Genomic DNA, 22,984 nt, shown 5'->3' on the forward strand with positions numbered 1-22,984 from the left:
GATTATACCGATAGCTGGAATTGTGTTGGTTTTTACGTTATTATGGTGAAATGTGTTTCCCCTTCACCGATATAAAAAACATAAAAGCAGCAAAGTTGAATTTTGTTCATCTTTCGCTCTCATTCTCCGCCGTCGCACCGTATATCAATAACATATTAAAAACGACCTTGAAGATAGTGGGCGGCAGCGTTGCCAAACGAAAAAAATCAAGAACTGCGTAACTCCGAGTTCGCGTAAGTCGGGGTAGCGTAAGTCGGGGTATTACTGTATATATATATATATATAGGCGCCCCCATAGCCAGGTGGGAAGGAGCAGCCAGTGCGTAGCACACGCTTCTTGATTAGACCGGGGTTCGAGCCTGTCACCACCAAATACCGAGGATGTGGAAAGGTCAGGGAATGACCACCACATATCCCGGAGCAATATGGCCTTAGTTGCTAATGCTCCTAAAAACCAAATAACAAAACAAAAAAATAAGATATATGATACAAAGACTACTGCAACAAGTTGTAGAAAAATTAGCCTGATGGGCTGAGAAGTGACAGTTGAAGTTTAATATTGACAAGTGAATGTTACTGCACATGGGTAGCAGTAATCCCAGATTAACATATCAACTGTGTGGTACTACACTCAGGGTAGGGGAAATTTTAAAGGACTTGGAGTTAATTTTGCAGTCAGATTTAAAGTTCTCTGAGCAGTGCAGATGCTCTGCCAGGAGCTCATGGGGTTTTGTTGATGATATACAAGAATTTTGCTAGTAGGGATAAGGAGGTGATTATGGCATTGTATAAGGCCATGGTTAGGCTGCATCTTGAGTACTGTATACATGTATGGAGGCCTCATTTTAGGAAGAATATAGATCTGCTGGAAAGGGGTGCAGTGAAGGCAATTATATTAGTGAAGGGAACAAAAGGGTGCTCCTACCAACACAAAGGCTTCATTTCTGTAAATTGCAGCATCTGGTGACACTGGGTACCTGCGAGAAGATCTTGATTGAGGTGTTTAAGGTCTTTAATGGGAATAATCTCAAAATTGATGGCATTCTTCCTCTTGCTGAGACTACACCCATGAGGGGGCATAAATTCAAATTGATGAAGAATTGGTTGCAGGGTAGATATGTGGAAGTTTACCTTCAGCCAGTGGGTAATTGATTTGTTTAACAAACTTCCATCTGTTGTTGAAGTGGATGGTTTTGATAAATTCAAGGAAAAACTAGACAAATTCTTGGAGATGGATAGGTGAAGTGTGTGTGTGTGTGCTCTTTTTTTTTTTTTTTTTTTTGCTGATGCTCTATAATCTTGCTTTATTGCATTATTTGCCCACTATTGATACTAATACTCTAATATAACTATATATATCAGATTCTCATTGAGAATAGTATATACATAGAAAAATTATTCACTATAGAGTTTACTTTGAATCACTTCAGGATAATCAAAATTGTATGACATATATGGGCTCTTTCAGAACACTGCAATTGTTAAAAAGAAGGTAAAACTTCTCCTTGGCCCCAGGTACCAAGCGATTGTGACCAAGCCATTTTTCTGTGATATCACTGCAATTTCCAAAAGTGAATTATAGTTCTCTTACGTTCTTGTCGTTAATAAATCTATTTATTTAATCAGTTCTTGTTACAAAAGTTCCTGTACAAAGCAAGAAAGGAAAGCCACCTTTCTGCTTTCTTCTTTATTACTAACACCCACTACTTTCCACTTGGTCACACCAAGGCGCCTCCGTGGGCAGGAGCAGCAGTGCGTAGCACACACTTCTTGATTAGACCGGGGTTCAAGCCCGTGACCACCAAATACGGAGGATGCGGAAAGGTCAGTGATGACCACCGCATATCCCCAGAGCAATATGGCCTTAGTTGCTAATGCTCCTAAAAACCAAATACAGTGAAACTTGGTCACATCAGGCACTGCTCCTGCCTCCGCATGGTAGGGCTGGAAACCTTGGCAGAAAAATCAATCTGCCAAGGGCTGAAAGGAGCAATATGGATCATACCAACACCGACACCGACTCTTGCAGGTGGAATATCCCATCACATTCCAGAGAGCAGGAAGATTACAACCTTTCCTATGCTAAAAGACAAAAGAAGGATACAGACCAGAATATCTGGCCTCACTTCCTTATAATCCATTCATTGACTGACCAGCCAGTCAGCAAGCTCTGACTGGCTGGTCAGTCGATGAATTCAAGCAGATTCAATGAATTCAGTTCATTGAATTCAATTCAATGAATTCAAGCAGACCAGAATATCTGGCCTCACTTCCTTATAATCCATTCATTGACTGACCAGCCAGTCAGTAAGCTCTCTCCGTTTCTGATTCAAAAATGTTTAGAGAATGTTGCTGGCGCACCGAAAATGGTTCGCCAACTGAAATCAGGTGATTTGCTTGTTGAAACAATAGAATGCAAGCACTCTGATAAATTTTTTAAATTTAAAAACACTTGGAGGAACTTCCATAGAAGTGTCACCTCATGCCACCTTAAACTACTCAAAAGGAGTTAACTGAATGGGACCTTCTACATGTAACTGACGAAGAAATTAAACTGGAACTCTCAGACTAAAATGTAATTCAGGCCAAGAGAATCCTAATTAAAAGGGATGGCTCATTACTTCCAACTAGAAACATAATACTAACATTTAATTTGCCAAATCCACCAACTTCTGTAAAGGCCGGATATTTGAAATGTCATGTCCGACCATATATACCGAACCCTATCAGATGCTTCAAATGTCAGAAATTTGGGCATTCACAGGCAGTATGTCGAGGGGCTGCAGTATGTGCTTCATGTGGGTCTAAAGATCATGCCCATACTGAATGTTCTGCATAATCTTTACAGTGTCCAAACTGTAAAGGCAATCACTCCGCTTTTTCCAAAGACTGTGAAACATGGAAAAGAGAAAAAAATGATTCAGAAGTACAAAACTGAGCATAAAGTTACTTATCTTGAAGCAAAGATGGGAACACAAGAATAGGAACACAGGAACAAAGACAGAAATCACAGGAACACACTCATATGCAGCAACTGTCCAACAACACAAACTGTTATCTGCTATTACCCACTACCACTACGATTCAAACCAATGTTACAGTTCCTCTCAACATTTCTATATCGGTTCGAGCCCGTCACCACCAAATACGGAGGATGCGGAAAGGTCAGGGAATGACCACCGCATATCCTGGTGCAATATGGCCTTAGTTGCTAATGCTCCTAAAAACCAAATAACAACAACAACAATCTCTATATCTGATTGGGCTCACTCAATCTTAACTCCATCACTAAACTCATTCTCAAAGTCAACTTCCAGTCAAGCCATCAACACACCAGTTACAATTCCTCCAGATGTGTCTGGAGGAATTGTAACTTCCAGTCAAGCCATCAACACACCAGTTACAATTCCTCCAGACACATCTTCCTCTTCACAATCAAACACAAATGCTAAAGATATAGATACAGGAGACAAATCCTCTGTCCATGATCACATGGACACACATGAAAAAGAAGTCTTAGAGGAACCAATCTTAGAGATATATGCTGAGGAAGAGATGGATACTCATCCATATTTCCCCAAAAAAGAGAAAAAGCTTGAAAGAAATAAGCAGACTACCATTCACAAAAAGACAGATACAAATACGAAACCAACATAATGCGTACAATAATACAATGGGATTGTTGAAGTTTCCGCAGTAACATTGATGATATTTGTAACTTGATTGACAAATATCATCCGATAGGTGTCTGCCTTCAAGAAACAAACCTAACTCCACAAGTAAACATAGCAGTGAACCATTACGGTATCTACAGACAAGACTGATTCCCTTCCAGTGGACCACATGTTGGAGTGGCTATTTTAATTGACTCCAGAATTCCATGTAAACGCCTCCAGCTGCAAACATCTTTGGAAGAAGTTGCAGTACGAGTCTCAGTACAGTTTACATTCTCACTAGTCTCACTTTACCTTCCACCAAATCTGTATGCATATGCAGATCTTGAAGCATTGGTAACTCAGCTACCACCCCCAGTCGTTACCATGGGAGACATAAATGGGCACCATCCTCTATGGGGGTCTCAACACCAAGACAAACGTGGAAGATTGATCGAGAAATTATTGGAAGAGCAGAATCTCTCACTCCTTAACACTGGAGTAGCAACATACATCCATTTACCCACAGGAACAACTTCAGCCATTGACATTTCCATATGTTCACCAGCCTTATACCCACTTTTTGAGTGGTCAATCTTGAACAATCCACTTAACAGCGACCATCTCCCTGTGGTCTGAAAAATATTAACAAATGATATTACACATTACGATGGCCAAAAAAGATGGGAGGTTTCACAAAGCTGACTGGACAAAATATACAACTCTTGCAACAATAGATGAACAAATAATCACTATTCAGCCAATAGACAATGCTATAACTCATGTCACAAACCAGATATTAATGACAGCTGAAGCTACAATCCCTTGGTCTTCTGGCAAGTATCATAAACATGCCATAGCGTGGTGGAATGATGAATGCAGTTTGGCCAAGAGAGAGAGAGAAGAACAAGGCTTGGAATCTTTTCGGAAAGTATTCCACCTCCGAAAATCTCATAAATTTTAAAAAAGCTAGAGCTAGAGCCAGATATATGCCGTAGGAGTAGAAAGAATTCATGAATAGATTTCACCTCCACAATTAACAGAAATACAGATACGCATGTTATATAGAACAAAATCAGAAAACTTAATGGGAAATTTCTTTCAGTACCAACTCCACTTATAAACTTCAATGGACAGGAGATCACTAACTCCAAGGAAATCGTAAACATACTTGCAGCTACTTTTGCAAGTATATCAGCAGTATCAGCATATATCCCATCCTTTCAGAAAACGAAAGCTGTAGCAGAAAATTACAAACTAAACTTCAATACCAGCGAACATCTCTCATACAACCAGCCTTTCAATATAGAAGAAATGTAGAAAGCTTTGACTAAGTCAAGGAGGAGTCCAGTAGGACCCGATGGTGTTCACTATCAAATGATACAGCAACTTAGTCAAAAATCTCTAAATACATTACTTAAATTATACAATAGAATTTATATTGAAAACTATTATCCAAACTCCTGGCATCACTCCCTTGTAATTGCTTTCCCTAAACCTGGCAAAGATCATACGATCCCCCACAAACTATTGACCAATCGCCTCGGGAAAACCCTGGAGAAAATGGTGAATAACCGACTAACCTGGTTCTTGGAAAAATATAACTTACTAAACACAATATGGCTTCTGCAAAAAAAGATCATCTCTGGACCCCATGATAAAAGCAGAGGCAAATACAAATTCGCAATGCTTTTCTAAGGAATGAGCATCTGATCATGATCAGTCTCGACATAGAAAAGGCCTTCGACACTACCTGGCGATATGTCATTTTGAATGACCTCCACAACATTGGTTTGTGGGGACACCTACCAATTTTAATACAAAATTTTTTGAAGCTCAGAACCTTCCAAGTGAAATACCAAAACAAGTTGTCAAACATATACTTAGGAAGAAGGAGTTCCTCAGGGTTCAGTGCTGAGTGCAACTTTGTTTATGATCAAAATAAATTCTATAACAAAAGACATACTGAAAACAATTGAAACATTCCTTTATGCAGATGAAGTTACCATTTCATGCCATTCACAAAACATGAACATGATTGAAAGGCAATTACAAAGCTCAGTTAAAAAAATAGAATTGTGGACTAAAAACAATGGCTACAGAATATCACAACGAAAAACAATGGCCATACATTTCTGTAGAAAGCGAAAAATGCACCAAGATCCAGAAATAAGACTAGAAAACCAGCTGATACCTCTAGCAAATAGTATACGTTTCCTTGGCTTGATTCTCAATAAAAAACTTAACTTTTTGGAACATAACAAATGCCTCCGAACAACCTGTCAGAAAAAACTAAATATTCTCGGACTTCTTTCTGCAATGAAATAGAGAGCTGATCGGTTCACACTACTTCATCTATACTGTGCTTTAATCAGATCAAGACTAGACTATGGAGCCCCTGTACATAGCTCGTCTAGACCAAGTGTCATCCAATGGCTTGACCCTATACACCATAGTGCCTAATGAATTTCCTTAGGGGTCATACAGAACATCGCCTGTACAAAGCATATATGCGGAGACCCATGGGCCTTCACTAAATCTCCAGAGGCAAATTCTGCTATTAAACTATGCTATTAAAATCCTAAGTCTTCTTCATCATCCTACTTGGCAGTATCTCTTCAGTCCACAGTGGGCGAACCTCTACAGCAATAAACCCACAGTAAATAAACCAGCTGGAATATGACTAAAAGAACTAGTTTCAAAATGGGACCTAAGCTTTGACAACGTACATGAGGATAATAGCATAAGTATTCCACCATGGCACACTTTCATGCCTAACTGTGACACTTATTTTAAACAGTGGGGAAAAAGCACTCTGGCAATTGTCAACATAAAACAGATGCATGCAGCTTACTCATCACAGTTCTCTGAATATCTTAAAATATATACAGATGGCTCTAAAACAGATACCCAAGTTGGTGCTGCAGTGGTCCTTCCACACACACACTGTTATCTCACAGCAACTCCCAAACCAATGCAGTAGCTATTCTGCTGAGCTATTCAACCTACATTGCATTTTCTCCTCTTCTGAAACATCTCATATACACAGATTCATTGAGTGCAATACATGCTCTCCAACAAAAGCAGACTCCATCACATCTCATCCTTCACCAGCTAAAAGCTCATCTTTTGAAGCTCAAAAGCAAAAGAAGGCAAGTAAATTTCTATTGGATCCCAGGACATGCAGGCATTGAAGGTAATGAAGGTGCTGATCGAGCAGCAAAGAATTCTACAAATACAAACCTAAGGCTTTACAAAGTTCCACTTTCCGATTACAGACCTATCATAAAACAGATTCTCCACACTCAGTGGTCACAAATGTGGAAAAATGAACCAAACAATAAACTGTTTCAAATAAAACATGAACTTCAGCTGTGGAATTAGTCTCCATAAGAATCGGCATGAAGAAGTCATTTTAACCAGACTGCACATTGGACATACACATATTATACACTTGTACTTACTCACGAAAGCAAATCCTCCAGAATGTCTTCACTGTTCTTGTCAACTCACTGTAAAACATTTCCTTATAGAATGTCCACAATACCACATGGTGCAACAATCAGCCTTCCATCTCCCTATAAATATTCAGGATTCTCTGACTATTACAAATCCTAGGCGATAACTCCAACATTGAAAATATATTTGCTTATTTAAAATTAATAGGATATTTTAGCCAGATATAAACCATAATTAAGAAATGTCAACGTCATTGTCACATAATACCAATCATCATCATCATCATTATCATCATCAGCCATTTTCAATCCACTGCAGGATGAAGGCCTCTCCAGCAACTTTCCAGTTCCTTCTGTTTTGAGCACTGGCCATCCATTTACCACCCACAAACTCATGAATTTCATCTATCCATCTCCGCCTTTGTCTTCCAGGTTTTCTTCTAGCTCCTCTTGGATACCATTCTGTTATTTTCTTAGTCCATCTGTCATCATGTCTACGAGCTATGTGTCCTGCCTAAGACCATTTTAGTTCTTTAGTTTTGATAAGAATGTCCTTTACTTGAGTTTGCTGCCTAATCCATGTGTTTCTCTTCTTATCTAACAGTCTGATTCCCAATATAATTCGTTCCATTCTTCACTGTGTAGTTCTCAGCTTCTCTTCCATTCTTTTGGTGAGTGCCCAAGTTTCACTTCCATAAGTCATGGTGTGGAGTATACATTGGTTCATTATTTTACGTTTCAGACAAACTGGGATATTGCTCTTCAGTATGTGACTATATTTCCTGAATGCTATCCATCCAAAATTTATTCTTCTCTTGTCTTCCAGCCATTTATCATTATTACAGCTAATAACTTGTCCCAGATAAGTATATGACTCCACCTTTTCAATTACTGCTCCTTCAATCATTATTTCTCTTTCTGTGGCATACTTGTTCATCATTGCTTTTGTTTTAGCCATATTCATCTTTAGTCCAAAATCCTTACTAACTGTGCATAACTGATTAAGATTTTCCTCTAATTCGTTGGGATCGTGGCTTATGACCACAATGTCATCTGCAAATCGTAAATGGTTTAGGTACTCTCCGTTCACATTGACTCCTTTCTGTGACCAGTCTAATCTTCTGAAAGCTTCCTCAAGGGCAGTAGTAAACAGCTTTGGAGATATTGTGTCTCCTTTTCGAACTCCTTTCTCAATTTTAAATTTCCTACTGTCTTTGTCTAGTCTAATAAAGGAGGTAGCACTCTCATATATTTTCTTCAAAATCATAATATATGGGGTATCTATGCCTTGTCTTTCTAGTGCCCGAAACATTGCCTTATGCTGTATGGAGTCAAATGCCTTTTCATAATCCACAAATGCCAGGCATAATGGTGTTTTATATTCATTTGCTTTCTCCATTAGCTGTGATATTACGTGAAGGCCTGTCCTAAAGCCAGCTTGCTCTTTCGGTTGATTCTCATCAAGTATTCTTTCTAATCTGTTAGTAATGACCGTTGTGAACAACTTGTAGATGTGGGATAACAAGCTAATTGGTCTATAATTTCCAATTTCTGATTTATCTCCTTTCTTATGCAGGAAAACTATGATTGCATTATTCCACTGCTTAGGCATCATGCCTTTTCTAATGCACTTTGTGAAGAGCCGTGCCAGGTTTTTGTGTTATGTCTCTTCCTCCCAATTTTAACAACTCTACAGTAACTTCATCTTCCCCTGGGGCTTTCTTATTCTTCATTTTCTTCAATGCATGTTCTACCTCATCAGGAAGAATATCGGGTATGTCGTATGTGTTGCTACTTTGCAATCCATCTTCCCCAAGTGGATGTCAGATGAACTAATGAGACACATGGCACAGAAGAAAAATGCATGGGATACATACAAATTAACACGTGACACAGAAGCCTATGATTGATACAAGTTGATCTGTAACCAAGTTACAAAAGAGATTAGGCAGGCGAAGGCAGATTACGAGAAATCTTTGGCAAGGGATGCAAAGAAAAACAGCAAAGAGTTCTTTACTTATGTAAACTCTAGAAGGAAGGGGATGAATCAGATTGGTCCACTTGATATCGATGGGTCAACTGTTGATGATCCTGCTCAGGTAGCTAACAAACTGAATGAATATTTTGCATCGACATTCACACATGAGGAGTTATTCAGCGAGGGGAATGCCAGAGGTGTATTCAACTTTGGCAGTAAGCTAGAGAATCTTGTAATAACTGAGAGTAAAGTTGAGGAGAATTGTTGAAGATAAATACAAGAAAGGCACCTGGGGTGGATGGGATCTACCCCAGGTGCAACCCCAGAGCAACGTATCAACTCTATGGTACTACACTGACAGTGGTAGAGAATGAAAGGGACCTGGGGGTGAGTGTGCAGGCAAATATGAAGTTCTCTGAGCAGCGCAGACGGGCTGCAAGAGTAGCTCATGATGTATTGTCAATGATATATAGTAATTTTTCTAGCAGAGATAAGGAGGTGATTATTCCCTTGTATAAGGCAATGGTCAGGCCACACCTAGAGTACTGTATACAGGTCTGGAGGCCTCATTTCAAGAAGGATGTAGAGCTGCTGGAACGAGTACAGAGAAGGGCAACAAGATTAGTGAATGGAACAAAGGGGTGCTCTTATGAAGAAAGGCTTAAGTTATGCAAATTACAGTGTCTGGAGACTAGGCACCGGCGAGGTGATCTGATAGAGGTGTATAAAGCCTTGAATGGTTTGAGCATGCTCAATGCTGATGGGATTCTTCCTCTTCCTCAGAATAATCACTGAGAGGGCATAAATTCAAATTGAGAAAAGACAGATGTAGGATAGATGTGAGTAAATTTGCCTTTAGCCAGCGGGTGGTTGGTTGGTGGAATAGACTTCCATCCCTTGTTGTGGAAGTTGATAGCCTAAATAAGTTTAAGGCTCAGCTGGACAGGTATTTCGAACGAACAGAGGGGTGAAGTGGAAGTGGTTATTTTTTATTTATTTATTTTATTTTATTTTTTTTTATTATTATTTTTTTTTTGGCTGATGCTGCATAAGCTTGCTTTCTTGCATCAAATGCCTCTACTAATGCTAATGCTAATCATTCCCCTGCTCCTTATATAATTCTCTAGAGTAGTCTTCTTCTATTTGAATTATGCCTTCTCTGCTGTTTATAAGTACACCATCGCTATTCTTCAGTTTCAGTATCATTTGTCTTTCTGTATTACTGCTCATGGCTGCTGATTTAAATCCTTTGTTTTCCCTTAATGCTTGTCCTACTTTTCTTGTGTTAAATCTTCTTATGTCCTCTCTGAGTCTCTTTCTAATGGCTTTGCATAACTCAGTGTTTTTCTTGCTTTTCATTTGTCGTCTTCGGTTCATCATGACAAGTGTTTCTTGACTAATTTTTTCTTCTGTGGATTTCTTTTTTCCTATAGGTTTCTTGGGCTTTATCACTTTCAGAAAGTTGTAATATTCCTTGTCGATATCTTGGTCCTGAGCAGTCTGCAGAAGTTCAAACTTGTCAAGTTCCAGTACATACTGCTTTTTCTCCTCTTCTGTTATCTCAAAGACCTTTGTATTATTTACTCGAGTCAGTTTTTTTCCTTTCCTTTCCTACATCTATATCAAGTGTACATCTTACCATTCTGTGATCACTTCCAACATTTACCTTATTCAGGACGGTAACATCATTCACAATATATCTTCTGTTAGTGAGGATGAAGTTGATTTCATTAGTTGTTAATCCATTTGGACTCTTTCATGTCCACTTTCTGTTCACCCTTTTCTTGAAAAAAGTGTTCATTACTGACAGTCCTTGAGATTCTGCAAATTCCACAAGTCTTTCACCTCTTTCATTTCTTTCACCAATTCCAAAATTTCTTATAGTTCCTCTTTCTGCGCTGTTTTGTCTTTTTCCAACCTTAGCATTGAAGTCCTCCATAATAATAGTGTAGTGGGTTTTCTGCTCATCTAGAAGACTCTCAATTTCAGTGTACATTTCTTCAACCTCTTCATCATCATGGCTTGATTTTGGTGCATAAATCATTATAATCTTTAGCTTGTACCTCTTAGAAATCTTGAGTATTAGTCTTGACACCCTTGGTGATGTACTTTTGAATTCCAAAATGTTTTTAAAATCTTTATGGACCAGAAACCCAACTCCACCTTCACTCCTTTCACTGTTTCGATTGGTGTACAGCAGATTTCCACTTGATAAACTTATAAGTGATTCATTTCTTCTTCTTGTTTCAGCCAAACTGATGATATTCCAATTCACATTTTCTAATTCCTTTTCCAGCTCTAATATCCTGTCTTCACTGATGAGTGATCTTACGTTATAACAGGCCAAGTTCAGTTTCAATGCATGGCAGCCTAGTTGTACCCAGAGATTCTTAGCACTCTCTGCTTCCACTCTGATCCTCTCGCTGCCGTAAGAGGGAGAGTGAAAGCTGCTGGGGACTGAGGGCCATTTATTTTGTTGTGCTGTCATATGCTGGAGGGTTTGGTCTTTTCCTCTTCACGCTGACCAGGTGTCTTGAAGAGAACCACTCTACACGTTCGTTGCCACCTAAGTGACGTAACAGGGCTTACCATCGAGAAGGTGTGCATGAGTGGATTTTAGGGAGGCAGGCCAACCAGACTTCTCCTAAATCTTCTGTAATAGAGAGATATTGGATCCATCAGTGTTTTAGGCTGAGTGTCTGATAACACACAGGAACATGTATTGCGCCTATTTATTGGTATTATAATACCAATAGATAGGCGCAATACGGCCAAAGTTGCTTTTGTGCCAAAAAAAATCCAACAACAAACAACCAACCAACCAACTTCTTCTACCCAATCTTCTGTTGAATTAGATGAATATCTTCTGCTCTTTCTGAAACATGATATTTGGTTCTGCTGGGTGCAAGGCTTTACTGGGATCAGAGGGAATGGATTAGCACATGATGATGTGAAAGTGGCATCTGCTTTCAATTATAAAAAATTATAGTTCCATATAATGATTACAATTGAATAATTCATTATAATTGTCTCTTGGTAAACATGAAAAAGAAACAAATAACCTTATCAAATCAGCAATCCCAACATGACACACTAGCCTATGTAGAAGATGCAAATATGAGGTCATCTCAATTCCAGAGTAATCGGTGCGATTTAACACACTCATTTATTAAGAGCAGAACTATCTCGTTGCAATAGCATGTAACATGTCTTTATCAACTGCTCTGCGGTGAATGCCAAAAGTTTTTTCAGCTTTTAAACACATTTCCAACTTATAAACTCTTGAAGAACCTTTAACTGATAAAGACTGTATAAGATATTTTTCACTTCTTGTGAAAGCATAACTTATGTCATTGTAAATTATAACTAACCAATTAGAAATTCATTGATCTTTTCTGTTTATATAGTTTCAGGCAGAATTTCATAATGTAAGATTATGTATATTTGAAGGATAATTTCCTTAAATGCTTTCCTGTTTTCACTTTTAGTTGTGCTATGATTTGTTAAAACAGTTTGCAGTGACATCACTAGAGAATCTCATTTATAATATGATTTTTATTGAATGTTTTCTCAGATTCCAATACAAAACAATAGTGCTAACTTTCAAATCAATCAAACAACCAATATGATCACAGTATAGTATCCTTAAATAGCACATTGTACTATGTATAAGTATAGTGCGAAAGCATCAGTAATGCTTTTCCATAGCTCGAGGCTTACACCCTAAATGCTTTATAGTCTAAACACATTGTACTATTTAATGACATTATGTTATGCTGCATGTAATAGAAATCATTTCCATTGATTAAATGCTTTTTTATTTATTTCAGAGACATCACTTTGCTCAGGCTATGGCCATCTTAAATACAGATGGTTGCAATATATTTGAGGATCTCTCTAGAAAAGTAATTACTGTATTTTTTTGTCTTTCATTATCTAACTATTTAAGCTGTTTATATCTGTGTTTTACAGTTTTCATTGAGCTTCCCTTATAATTTCATATTTATATGACAACTTTGGAATTTCACCAAGCTTTTAGTTCTTATTGATTAATTGGGATTAATAGTCCTGCAAAATTACATTTGAAAAATACAGTTTCTATTTTAATGTGCCACCTTCCTTAAGTTTAAAAGATTGATTTCAAAACTGAATTTTGAAATCAGTGGAATCTTGAAAATTTAATTTAATTTATCAGCATAACAGTTTGTGTATTTTTTTAATAATAAATTGAACAAAATTCAGAATGAAGAAAATAGTAATTCAGAACTAAATATTTATTTAGATTTACCAGATTTTTTGGAATAAATTCTAGATCTTTTTCTCTCAAATTAATGTTTTTCTTTTATGCATTATACCAGATCTCTTGTAATCTGCCATTTTGTTTACATTCTACCTTCCTTTGTATCTTCTTTTCATCTCCTTTATATATCTGAGTGGAATTATTCACTTTATTCCTTGCTGATGGAGCTAAAATTGTCTAGAAAAATATCCACGTTCATGGAGCTAAAATTGTCTAGAAAAATATCCGTGTGTTCATGCAAGAAATAAATTTTCAAGCTTACTTTATATCCTAACTTTTGAAATTTATTGAGCATATTTTCAATAATACTTTCATAATTGGCATCTTTCTTGTTTCCCAAAGAAGTTGTGAACAATAGCTTTGAAGGCAATCCATTCTTATGCTACAGTCTTTTTTTCTTTTTTTTTTTAAATTTCAGATTGCTTGCTTGCAATTAACTTTTAGCATTAGCATTAGCATTAGTAGAGGCATTTGATGCAAGAAAGCAAGCTTATGCAGCATCAGCCAAAAAAAAAAAAAAAAAAAACCACTCCACTTCACCCCTCTGTTCGTTCAAAATACCTGTCCAGCTGAGCCTTAAACTTATTTAGGCTATCAACCTCCACCACAAGGGATGGAAGTCTGTTCCACCAACCAACCACCCGCTGGCTAAAGGCAAATTTCCGCACGTCTATCCTACATCTGTCTTTCCTCAATTTGAATTTATGCCCTCTCAGGTGATTTTTCTGAGCTAGAGGAAGAATCCCATCAGCATTGAGCATGCTTAAACCATTCAAGGCTTTATACACCTCTATCAGATCACCTCGCTGGTGCCTAGTCTCCAGACACTGTAATTTGCAAAACTTAAGCCTTTCTTCGTAAGAGCACCCCTTTGTTCCATTCACTAATCTTGTTGCCCTTCTCTGTACTCGTTCCAGCAGCTCTACATCCTTCTTGAAATGAGGCCTCCAGACCTGTATACAGTACTCTAGGTGTGGCCTGACCATCGCCTTATACAATGGAATAATCACCTCCTTATCCCTGCTGGAAAAATTCCTGTATATCATTGACAATACTCCATGAGCTACTCTTGCAGCCCGTCTGCACTGCTCAGAGAACTTCAAATCTGCCTGCACAACCACCCCCAAGTCCCTTTCATTCTCTACCACTGTCAGTGTTGTACCACAGAGTTGATACGTTGCTCTGGGGTTGCTGTTTCCCATGTGTAGTACTTTACATTTGTCAATGTTAAACTTCATTTGCCACCTCTCAGCCCATCTGCTCAACCTTTCCAGATCCTGTTGCAGCAGCATAGTGTCAGTAGTGTCCTTGACAACCCTGCCAACCTTTGTATCGTCTGCAAACTTGGACATTAAGCCTGATATACCATCATCAATATCATTTATAAATACAGAAAACAATAATGGACCCAACACTGAGCCCTGAGGGACTCCACTAATAACATCAGTCCACGATGAGCAGTGTCCATTGATTACCACTCTCTGTCTTCTCCCCCTCAACCACCCCTTTATCCATAGCAGCAATTTGCCTCCAATGTCACACTGCTCCAATTTGTGTAGCAGTCTTCCATGTGCAACAGTATCAAAAGCCTTTCTAAGATCCAAGTATATAATATCAAAGTTATTCCCTGCATCCAGTTCTTTTGTGACTGCATCATAGTATCCAATCAGGTTGGTCAGTCAAGACTTCCCCTTAACAAAACCATGCTGTGTCTGAGCTATAACTGAAGTCTTGTCTAAATGATCCTGCAGTGCTTCTTTAACCAGTGCCTCCATTAATTTTCCTGGAACAGAAGTTAAGCTCACAGGTCTATAATTACTTGTGTCAGCCTTTGATCCTCCTTTGTGAATTGGGGTCACATTTGCACATTTCCAGTCTATGGGTACCTCCCCTGAGTCCAAGGAAGCTCTCATAATTATGGCTAAGGGTTTGCTTACTTCCTTTGCTGCCTCCTTTAATATAACTGGATAGATCCCATCCACCCCGGGTGCCTTTCTTGTGTTTATCTTCAACAGTTTCTCCTCCACTTTACTCCCAGTTATTTCAAGATTCTGTAGCTTACTGCTAGAGTTGAATACACCTCTGGCATTCCCCTCGCTGAATAACTCCTCATGTGTGAATGTCGATGCAAAATATTCATTTAGTTTGTTAGCTACCTGAGCAGGATCATCAACACTTGACCCATCAATATCAAGTGGACCAATCTGATTCATCCCCTTCCTTCTAGAGTTTACATAAGTAAAGAACTCTTTGCTGTTTTTCTTTGCATCCCTTGCCAAGGATTTCTCGTAATCTGCCTTCGCCTGCCTAACCTCCTTTGTAACTTGGTTGCATATCAACTTGTATCTATCATAGGCTTCTGTGTCATGTGTTAATTTGTATGTATCCCATGCATTTTTCTTCTGCCATATGCCTCATTAGTTCATCTGACATCCATTTTGGCCTAAACCTTGAACAATATTTCTTAGTTGGTATGTAAAGCCTAGTAGCTTCCAAGATAAGTTCTTTGAATGCTTCCCATTTTGAATTTGCTGTTGGTAACATCATCAGTTGGTCCCACTATATAGAATTTAAATACTGTCTCAGTCCATCGTAGTCGCCTTTATCTGCATCCAGTGAAAATGCATTCTTCAATTACCATTAACCTCTGAAAGATTTACAGATTGCTTCATTGACCCTAAATATGTGGAATGATGGTAATAAGACATTTATTGGGCCCACCAGACTTTTGCATTAAGTAGTTTTTTTTTATTTCAGTACAAAGATGTTGGCTACTGCTTTCATATGTATTGCAGACATCATGTTCTGCTGTCTCAGTCACATGAAACAAGTTATTTTATTGTAATCTGATTACTGACCTAACGTAGACAGAACCTTTTTTTCTCCACAAATCAGCTTTCATATTTAACTTTATTAATGAAATCTTAAGTTTTCATACATCTTTAAGTGAATCAAATGTCTTGTTGGAACAAAAGCATAAATGCTTACCTTATGAAGGAAAGAGAACATTTTCAGGTTAGTTTTAGAGATATCAATGATTTGTCTCCACTCACTTGTGTCATATACTGGAGCTGCTAAGGCAGTCATTAATCCAGAAACATTGCTGCAAAAGACAATTGAATATTCCGAAAAAAGTACGGAATGAACTCCCTGTGATGTCTGTACCACGAAAATTATTCTATCTCTGTGAAGATTTTGGACAACCCAAATTTCTTGCCAAATCATTTAGTTATTTTATGTGCTATCTTCTGGTTCACATACATTTTCTTTCTGGACACATTCATTGTTACCATATATCTGCCACCTATAAATGGAACATGATATAGAAGAGGCTTTTTCTCATATCATATGCAAAAACATTGAATTTGCATTGTGAACTTGGATAAAGGAGAAGAATGCATTGAACTCATTCTGCTTCACCAAAAGCTACCATTTTGTTTTTTATGTTATGTCATGATATGTCAGCTACTAGGAAAACATTTAACTCACTAGTTGGCAATGAAAACTTCAATAGTTTAATATTAGTACAGGTCTACAGATACAAAGAATGCAAACTTTTTTCTGCATCGTCAAAAAATAAAAATCATCTCTGCAACCCTGTATCTTGCATTCAGTTTGATTTTCATTCTATGTTAAGTCTGCTTTACTAATTCAAAATACATAAACTTATAGGATTACAAAGTTTGAATTACCTGAATATTCTGCAGAATTGGCACTTGAAGGGTCAGAGTTGGCTGTGTTTTTTTTTTTTTTTTTAATCTACTTTTTGAAGCAAATCTTCATTTTTCTATTTAAAAAAATATATGCTACATGATATTTTATAAAGTTTTTAAATAATATTTCATATAATAGTATTTATATAAAAAATAATTCATAAACATGTTGAACTGAACTTTTTGTTTTTTCCCATTTTTGTATTTTCAGAATTATACCCAGTGTTTGGACTGTGTGAGAGACATCATTTTGGCTACAGATTTAGCACATCATTTGCGCATTATTGATGACATCAAAGCTGTTCTAGAAGGTAAGTTTTATGAGAAAAACAATTAGTTGTTTTTTCCAAAACTTTTCTTATTAGAGCAGCACTGTACTATCCAACAAGAATTTGTATAATCTTTTGTTTGTGTCAGTTTGACAATGTTTTTATCCAAGCAGTATTTACTTTTATATTCATTTATTTTTTTTTATATGAACTATTAGTATCATGTCAGATAATTTAATCATTAATTGAAGAAGCCATATATGAAATTTAAAATTTTAATTTGTTAAATAATATGGGATAGTCATTTCATTGTTATCACACATTGGGAAAATTACTCAGCATCATAAATACTTCTGTTTGTTATTCATTTTTGACCCTGCTGTAATGGTTGTTTTGTGTATTGCATTGTGGTATAAGTCATTACGCAGCCTTACTTTATTTCATATTTATTTTAATGATGGTATTGAAAGTACTGAGGCCATTGTCCCAAATTCTTCATGCCTTGGAAAGGTGTCGTGAAGCGTAGTCGAGTTCTTCATGTTTGAATGATTAAATAAATAATGAATAAATAAATAAATTTTAAGTTTATATTCTGTGATGGTGACAAAGTCAGAGGGATTCACAAAATAGAAAATATAAGAATGTTACTATATATATATATATACACACATATAGTAACATAAAATAAAATAAAATAAAACTGCATACATCAGAGGCAGCAAAAAGCATATTCCTCTACATGATGCTTGAAATATAACCATATAAATAAGAATAAGAGTTAAAATAAAATAATGCCAGCAGTATGGTAAGATAAGAGTGAAAATAATCAAAATTAAACCTAAATCAAACTGGGGGGGGGGGAAGAGAAGGGTAACAAGAGTAAAAATATTGCAGTAGAAACTCTCTAAAATAATTTAGAAAATCTAAATGAAAGAATAATAATTCATTGAATTTTGAAAGCCAATTAAATAGAAATTTAGCGGTACCCCCTCTGATGGGTACCAGGTCAAAATTTATGTGAAATATCACCAACACAGGTGTTAACCACTACAATAAAATAAAACAAAAATAGACTGCCCATTATGCTCTATCTCAACAGAGGACCACAAGGCCAATAATGGTCAGGGAATCGCTTCATTTCAATTGCTGGACATTTCGATTCACATCTCCAGTCCATGGGTACTTCCCCTGGGTCCAAGGAAGCACTCATAATTATGGCTAAGGGTTTGCTTACTTAATTTGCTGCCTCCTTTAATATAACTGGATAGATCCAATCCATCCACCCTGGGTGCCTTTCTTATGTTTATCTTCAACAATTTCTCCTCCACTTTCCTCTCAGCTATTACAAAATCATCTAGCTCACTGCCAGAGTTTCACCTCTGGCATTCCCCTCCCTGAATAACTCATCATGTGTGAATGTAGATGCAAAATACTCATTTAGTTTGTTAGCCACCTGAGCAGGATCATCAACAGTAGAACCATCGATATCCAGTGGACCAATTTGATTCATCCCTTTCCTTCTAGAGTTTACATAGGTAAAGAACTCTTTTCTGTTTTTCTTTGCATCCTTTGCCAAGAATTTCTCATAATCTGCCTTTGCCTGCCTAACCTCCTTTGTGACTTGGTTACAGACCAGCTTATATCTATCATAGGCTTCCATGTCACCCATTAATTTATATGTATCCCATGCATTTTTCTTCTCTGCCACATGTCTCATTAGTTCATCTGACATCCATTTAGGCCTAAACCTTGAACAGTATTTCCTAGTTGGTATGTAAAGCCTATTAGCTTCCAAGATAAATTCTTTGAATGCTTCCCATTTTGAATTTGCTGTTAGTAACATCATCAGTTGGTTCCACCGTATAGAATTTAAATACTGTCTCAGACCCCCGTAGTCGCCTTTACGAAAGCAAAAACCCTTCCCTTTACACCTGATGATAGTTACCTCTTTGAGTAAATCCCACTTCAGCACACTGTAATCACTGCCACCTTGTGGCTCCTTTATCTGCAGATTCTTAATCCATGAAGAATCACTACTGATAATCAGATCAAGAGTATTACTCCCTCTAGTTGCCTCCCGAACATGCTGATGTAGAAAACAATTATCCAATAAATCCACAAAAGCCTTTCTAGTGTGTGAGTGACCAACCCACAAATTCCAATCAATATCTGGGAAATTAAAATTCCCCATTATAAGACTCTTATTTACTGGCCCACTCTATTTCCCTGTACAGTTTTAGAGTCATTAGGCCTATAACACACTCCTACTCTCAATTTTGATCTCCCAGTGCTTATGTCACACCAAACTGACTCGACACTGTACAGTCCAGCGATGTTGACTGGCTGCACTTTCTTGGATTTTATGTGTTTCTTAACTAATAGCATAACCCCTCCTTCCTTCCTATCCTGTCTATCCTTTCTGTACACATTGTACTCCCCAATGATTGTATTTATTGTCAAAATTTATAAAATCTAATTTATAGAAAACGATAAATTAACAGTTGGCTTTAATACATTCCATTTAAGTATTTTATTTTAATTTAATAAAGAATAATGTAATTTAATAAATAAAAAATAATAAATTTATTAATGATATTTTAATATCATTGAAATATTTAAATTGAAAACAAACTTTTCCACTTTTCTCTAAATCTGAAAGGTAGGGGGGACTTTATTCCAATTGATTTGATTTGATTTAATGCCAGTTTTGGAAAGTATAATGTAGTCACTACTTGACTCTCTTCTTTTAGCTTTTGATACTAGTTTAAACACGCATCCAAGAAAGATGTTTTAACAGAATGGCTTGTAAAAAATAAATACTTTGTTATGAGTGGTATTATACTATTTTATATGCATATGAGGTGAATGTTTACAATTTTACACAGATTTTTTACAATTTATATTTTGGTTGTCAATAGGTGATTTTCCTTGAAATTTGGTTACTAGATAAATACACATCGAAGAAAGTTTCTATGGTATTTTATGGTATTCTTTGGTATTTTTCTATGGTAGGGTTCTTCCTAGTTTCTGTCCTTTTCTACAACAAAAAGTGGTTTCAATATTTTTTTCTGTTTCATGCCAGTTTGATGAAAAATTAATTTCCAAATTTTATTAATTATCCATGAATTCTATATACACTCTTTTTTTTTTTTTTTTTTTTTTTTAACATAGAAGGATATGATGCTGACAATCCAAAGCATCACCAGCTGCTGTTATGCTTGTTTGTTACTTCCTGTGATCTTTCTGATCAAACTAAAGATTGGAGAAGCTCGAAAAAAATAGCTGTAAGTGTTTGGTTAATATTTATTTTGGACCAGTTGTGAAAATCATCTTTATGCCTTAATGGCAAGTAAATGCCATTAATGCATATTTCTTTATATCAATTTTCATAATTATTTCATCATTTTATTTTATAGCCTTAGGCATTTTACAAATGGTTGATTTACTTATTTATAATTATGCTACTGGGTTTCAAGCCTTTTGTGAGCCTCGGGTACTATGTTGGAAATAAGGAATCCATAAATGATTGGATATCTGCAACAAAAAATATAAAATAAGTAAGCATTCTTGTCCCCACTGTTTAGTACTAAACTTTAAATAGTTACCCTAAGTTGCATGTGTAAGTAGTAGTAGTAGTGGCATGTGATGCAAGAAAGCAAGTGTATGAGCTTATGCAGCATCACCCAAAAAAAAAAAAAAAAAATCACACCATTCCCTCCAAATGCCTGTCCAGTTCCTCCTTAAATCTATTTAACCTATCAACTTCCACAACGACAGATGGAAGTTTGTTCCAGCAATTAACCACCCGCTGGCTAAAGGCAAATTTCTGCACATCTATTCTACATATGTGTTTTCTTAATTTGAATTTATGCCCCCTTAGGTTCGTAATCTGAACAAGTGGAAGAATCCCATCAGAATTCAGCGTGCCCAATCCATTCAAGGCCTTATACATCTCAATCAGATCACCGCGCAGGTGCCTAATCTCCAGCCACTGCAATTTGCAGAACTTAAGCTTCTCTTGGTAAGAGGATCCCTTCATTCCCCTCACCAATCTTGTTGCCCTTCTCTGTACACGCTGAAGCAAATCTACATCCTTCTTAAAATAAGGCCTCCAGACCTGTACGCACTACTCAAGGCCTGACCATTCCCTTATACAGAGGGGACAGTCACCTCCTTTTCCCTTCTAGCAAAATTATCCCTTTTCCCTTCTAGCATGGGGTTTTGTCAATATATATACATTGACAAAACCCCATGACCTGCCCTGGCAGCCTGTCCGCATTGCTCAGAAAACTTCATATCTGCCTGCACAATTACTCCCAGGTCTTTTTCATTTTCTACCACCTTAAGTGTAGTACAGCACAGTTGGTACGTTTCTCTGGGGTTAATTCTACCCATATGCTGTACTTTGCATTTGTCAAGGTTAAACTTCAGTTGCCACTTCTTAGCCCATCTGCCCAAATTATCTAGATCCTGTTGCAGTAGCACACTGCCATTACTGTCATTAACAACCCTGCCAACCTTTGTATCATCTGCAAACTTCGACACTAAGCCTGATATACCTTCATCAATATCATTGATAAATATACAAAACAACAGAGGACCCAACATCGAAACCCTGTGGGACTCCACTATTAACATTAGTCCACGAAGAGCAGCACCCATTAATTACCACCCGCTGTCTTCTCCCACTCAACCATCCTTTTATCCATTGTAGCAACTTACCTTTAATACCATTCTGCTCCAATTTGTACAATAGTCTTCCATGCGCAACAGTGTCAAAAGGTTTCCTGAAATCCAAATATATGATATCAAAATTATTTTTGCATCCAGTTCCTTTGTAACCACATCATAATATCCTATCAAATTTGTCAGACAAGACTTTCCCTTAACAAACCCATGCTGTGTCTGAATTATTGCTGCAGTCTTTTCTAGATGATCCTGCAATGCATCTTTAACCAGTGACTCCATTATTTTACCCAGAACAGAAGTTAAACTAACTGGTCTATAATTACTTGTGTCACCCTTCGATCCCCCTTTGTGAATTGGGAATACATTTGCACATCTCCAGTCCGTGGGAACCTCCCCTGAGTCCAAGGATGCTCTCATAATTATGGTTAAGGGTTTGATTAGTTGCTTTGCTGCCTCCTTTAATATAACTGGATTGATCCCATCCGCCCCAGGTGCCTTTCTTGTGTTTAACTTCAACAATTTCTCCTCCACTTTTGCTCTCAGTTATTACAAAATCATTATGCACCCTGCTACAATTTGATAACCTTCTGCCATTTTCAAACCTTAATAACTCCTCATGTGTGAATGTAGATGCAAAATACTCATTCAGTTTGTTTGCTATCTGAGCAGGATCATCAACGGTCGAACCATCGATATCAAGTGGACCAATTAGATTCATCCCCTTGCTTTTAGAGTTTATATAAGTAAAGAAATCCTTGCTGTTTTTCTTAGCATCTTTTGCCAAACATTTCTAATAATCTGCCTTCGCCTGCCTAACCTCCTTTGTGACCTGAATATAGAAGCTTATAACTGCCATAGGCTTCTGAGTCGCTTGATAATTTATATGCATCCCATGCATTTTTCTTCTCTGTCACGAGTCTCATT

General features: G+C 37.2%; 1 protein-coding gene across 1 annotated transcript in view; it reads left to right on the forward strand.

Annotated features, from left to right (window-relative positions):
• The window catches only part of LOC150078091 (cGMP-dependent 3',5'-cyclic phosphodiesterase-like), a 329,128-nt gene that overhangs the window by 268,901 nt on the left and 37,243 nt on the right, over positions 1–22,984 (forward strand). The window contains exons 22-24 of the mRNA XM_090384462.1: positions 12,920–12,994; positions 17,314–17,413; positions 20,543–20,655. Of these exons, the coding sequence (XP_090240588.1) occupies positions 12,920–12,994; positions 17,314–17,413; positions 20,543–20,655 (288 nt within the window). The remainder of the gene's footprint in view (positions 1–12,919; positions 12,995–17,313; positions 17,414–20,542; positions 20,656–22,984) is intronic.

This window comes from Mastigoproctus giganteus, chromosome 11 (genome assembly GCF_048544385.1).
Source record: "Mastigoproctus giganteus isolate SK-2022 chromosome 11, ASM4854438v1, whole genome shotgun sequence".
Lineage (NCBI taxonomy): Eukaryota > Metazoa > Arthropoda > Arachnida > Uropygi > Thelyphonidae > Mastigoproctus > Mastigoproctus giganteus.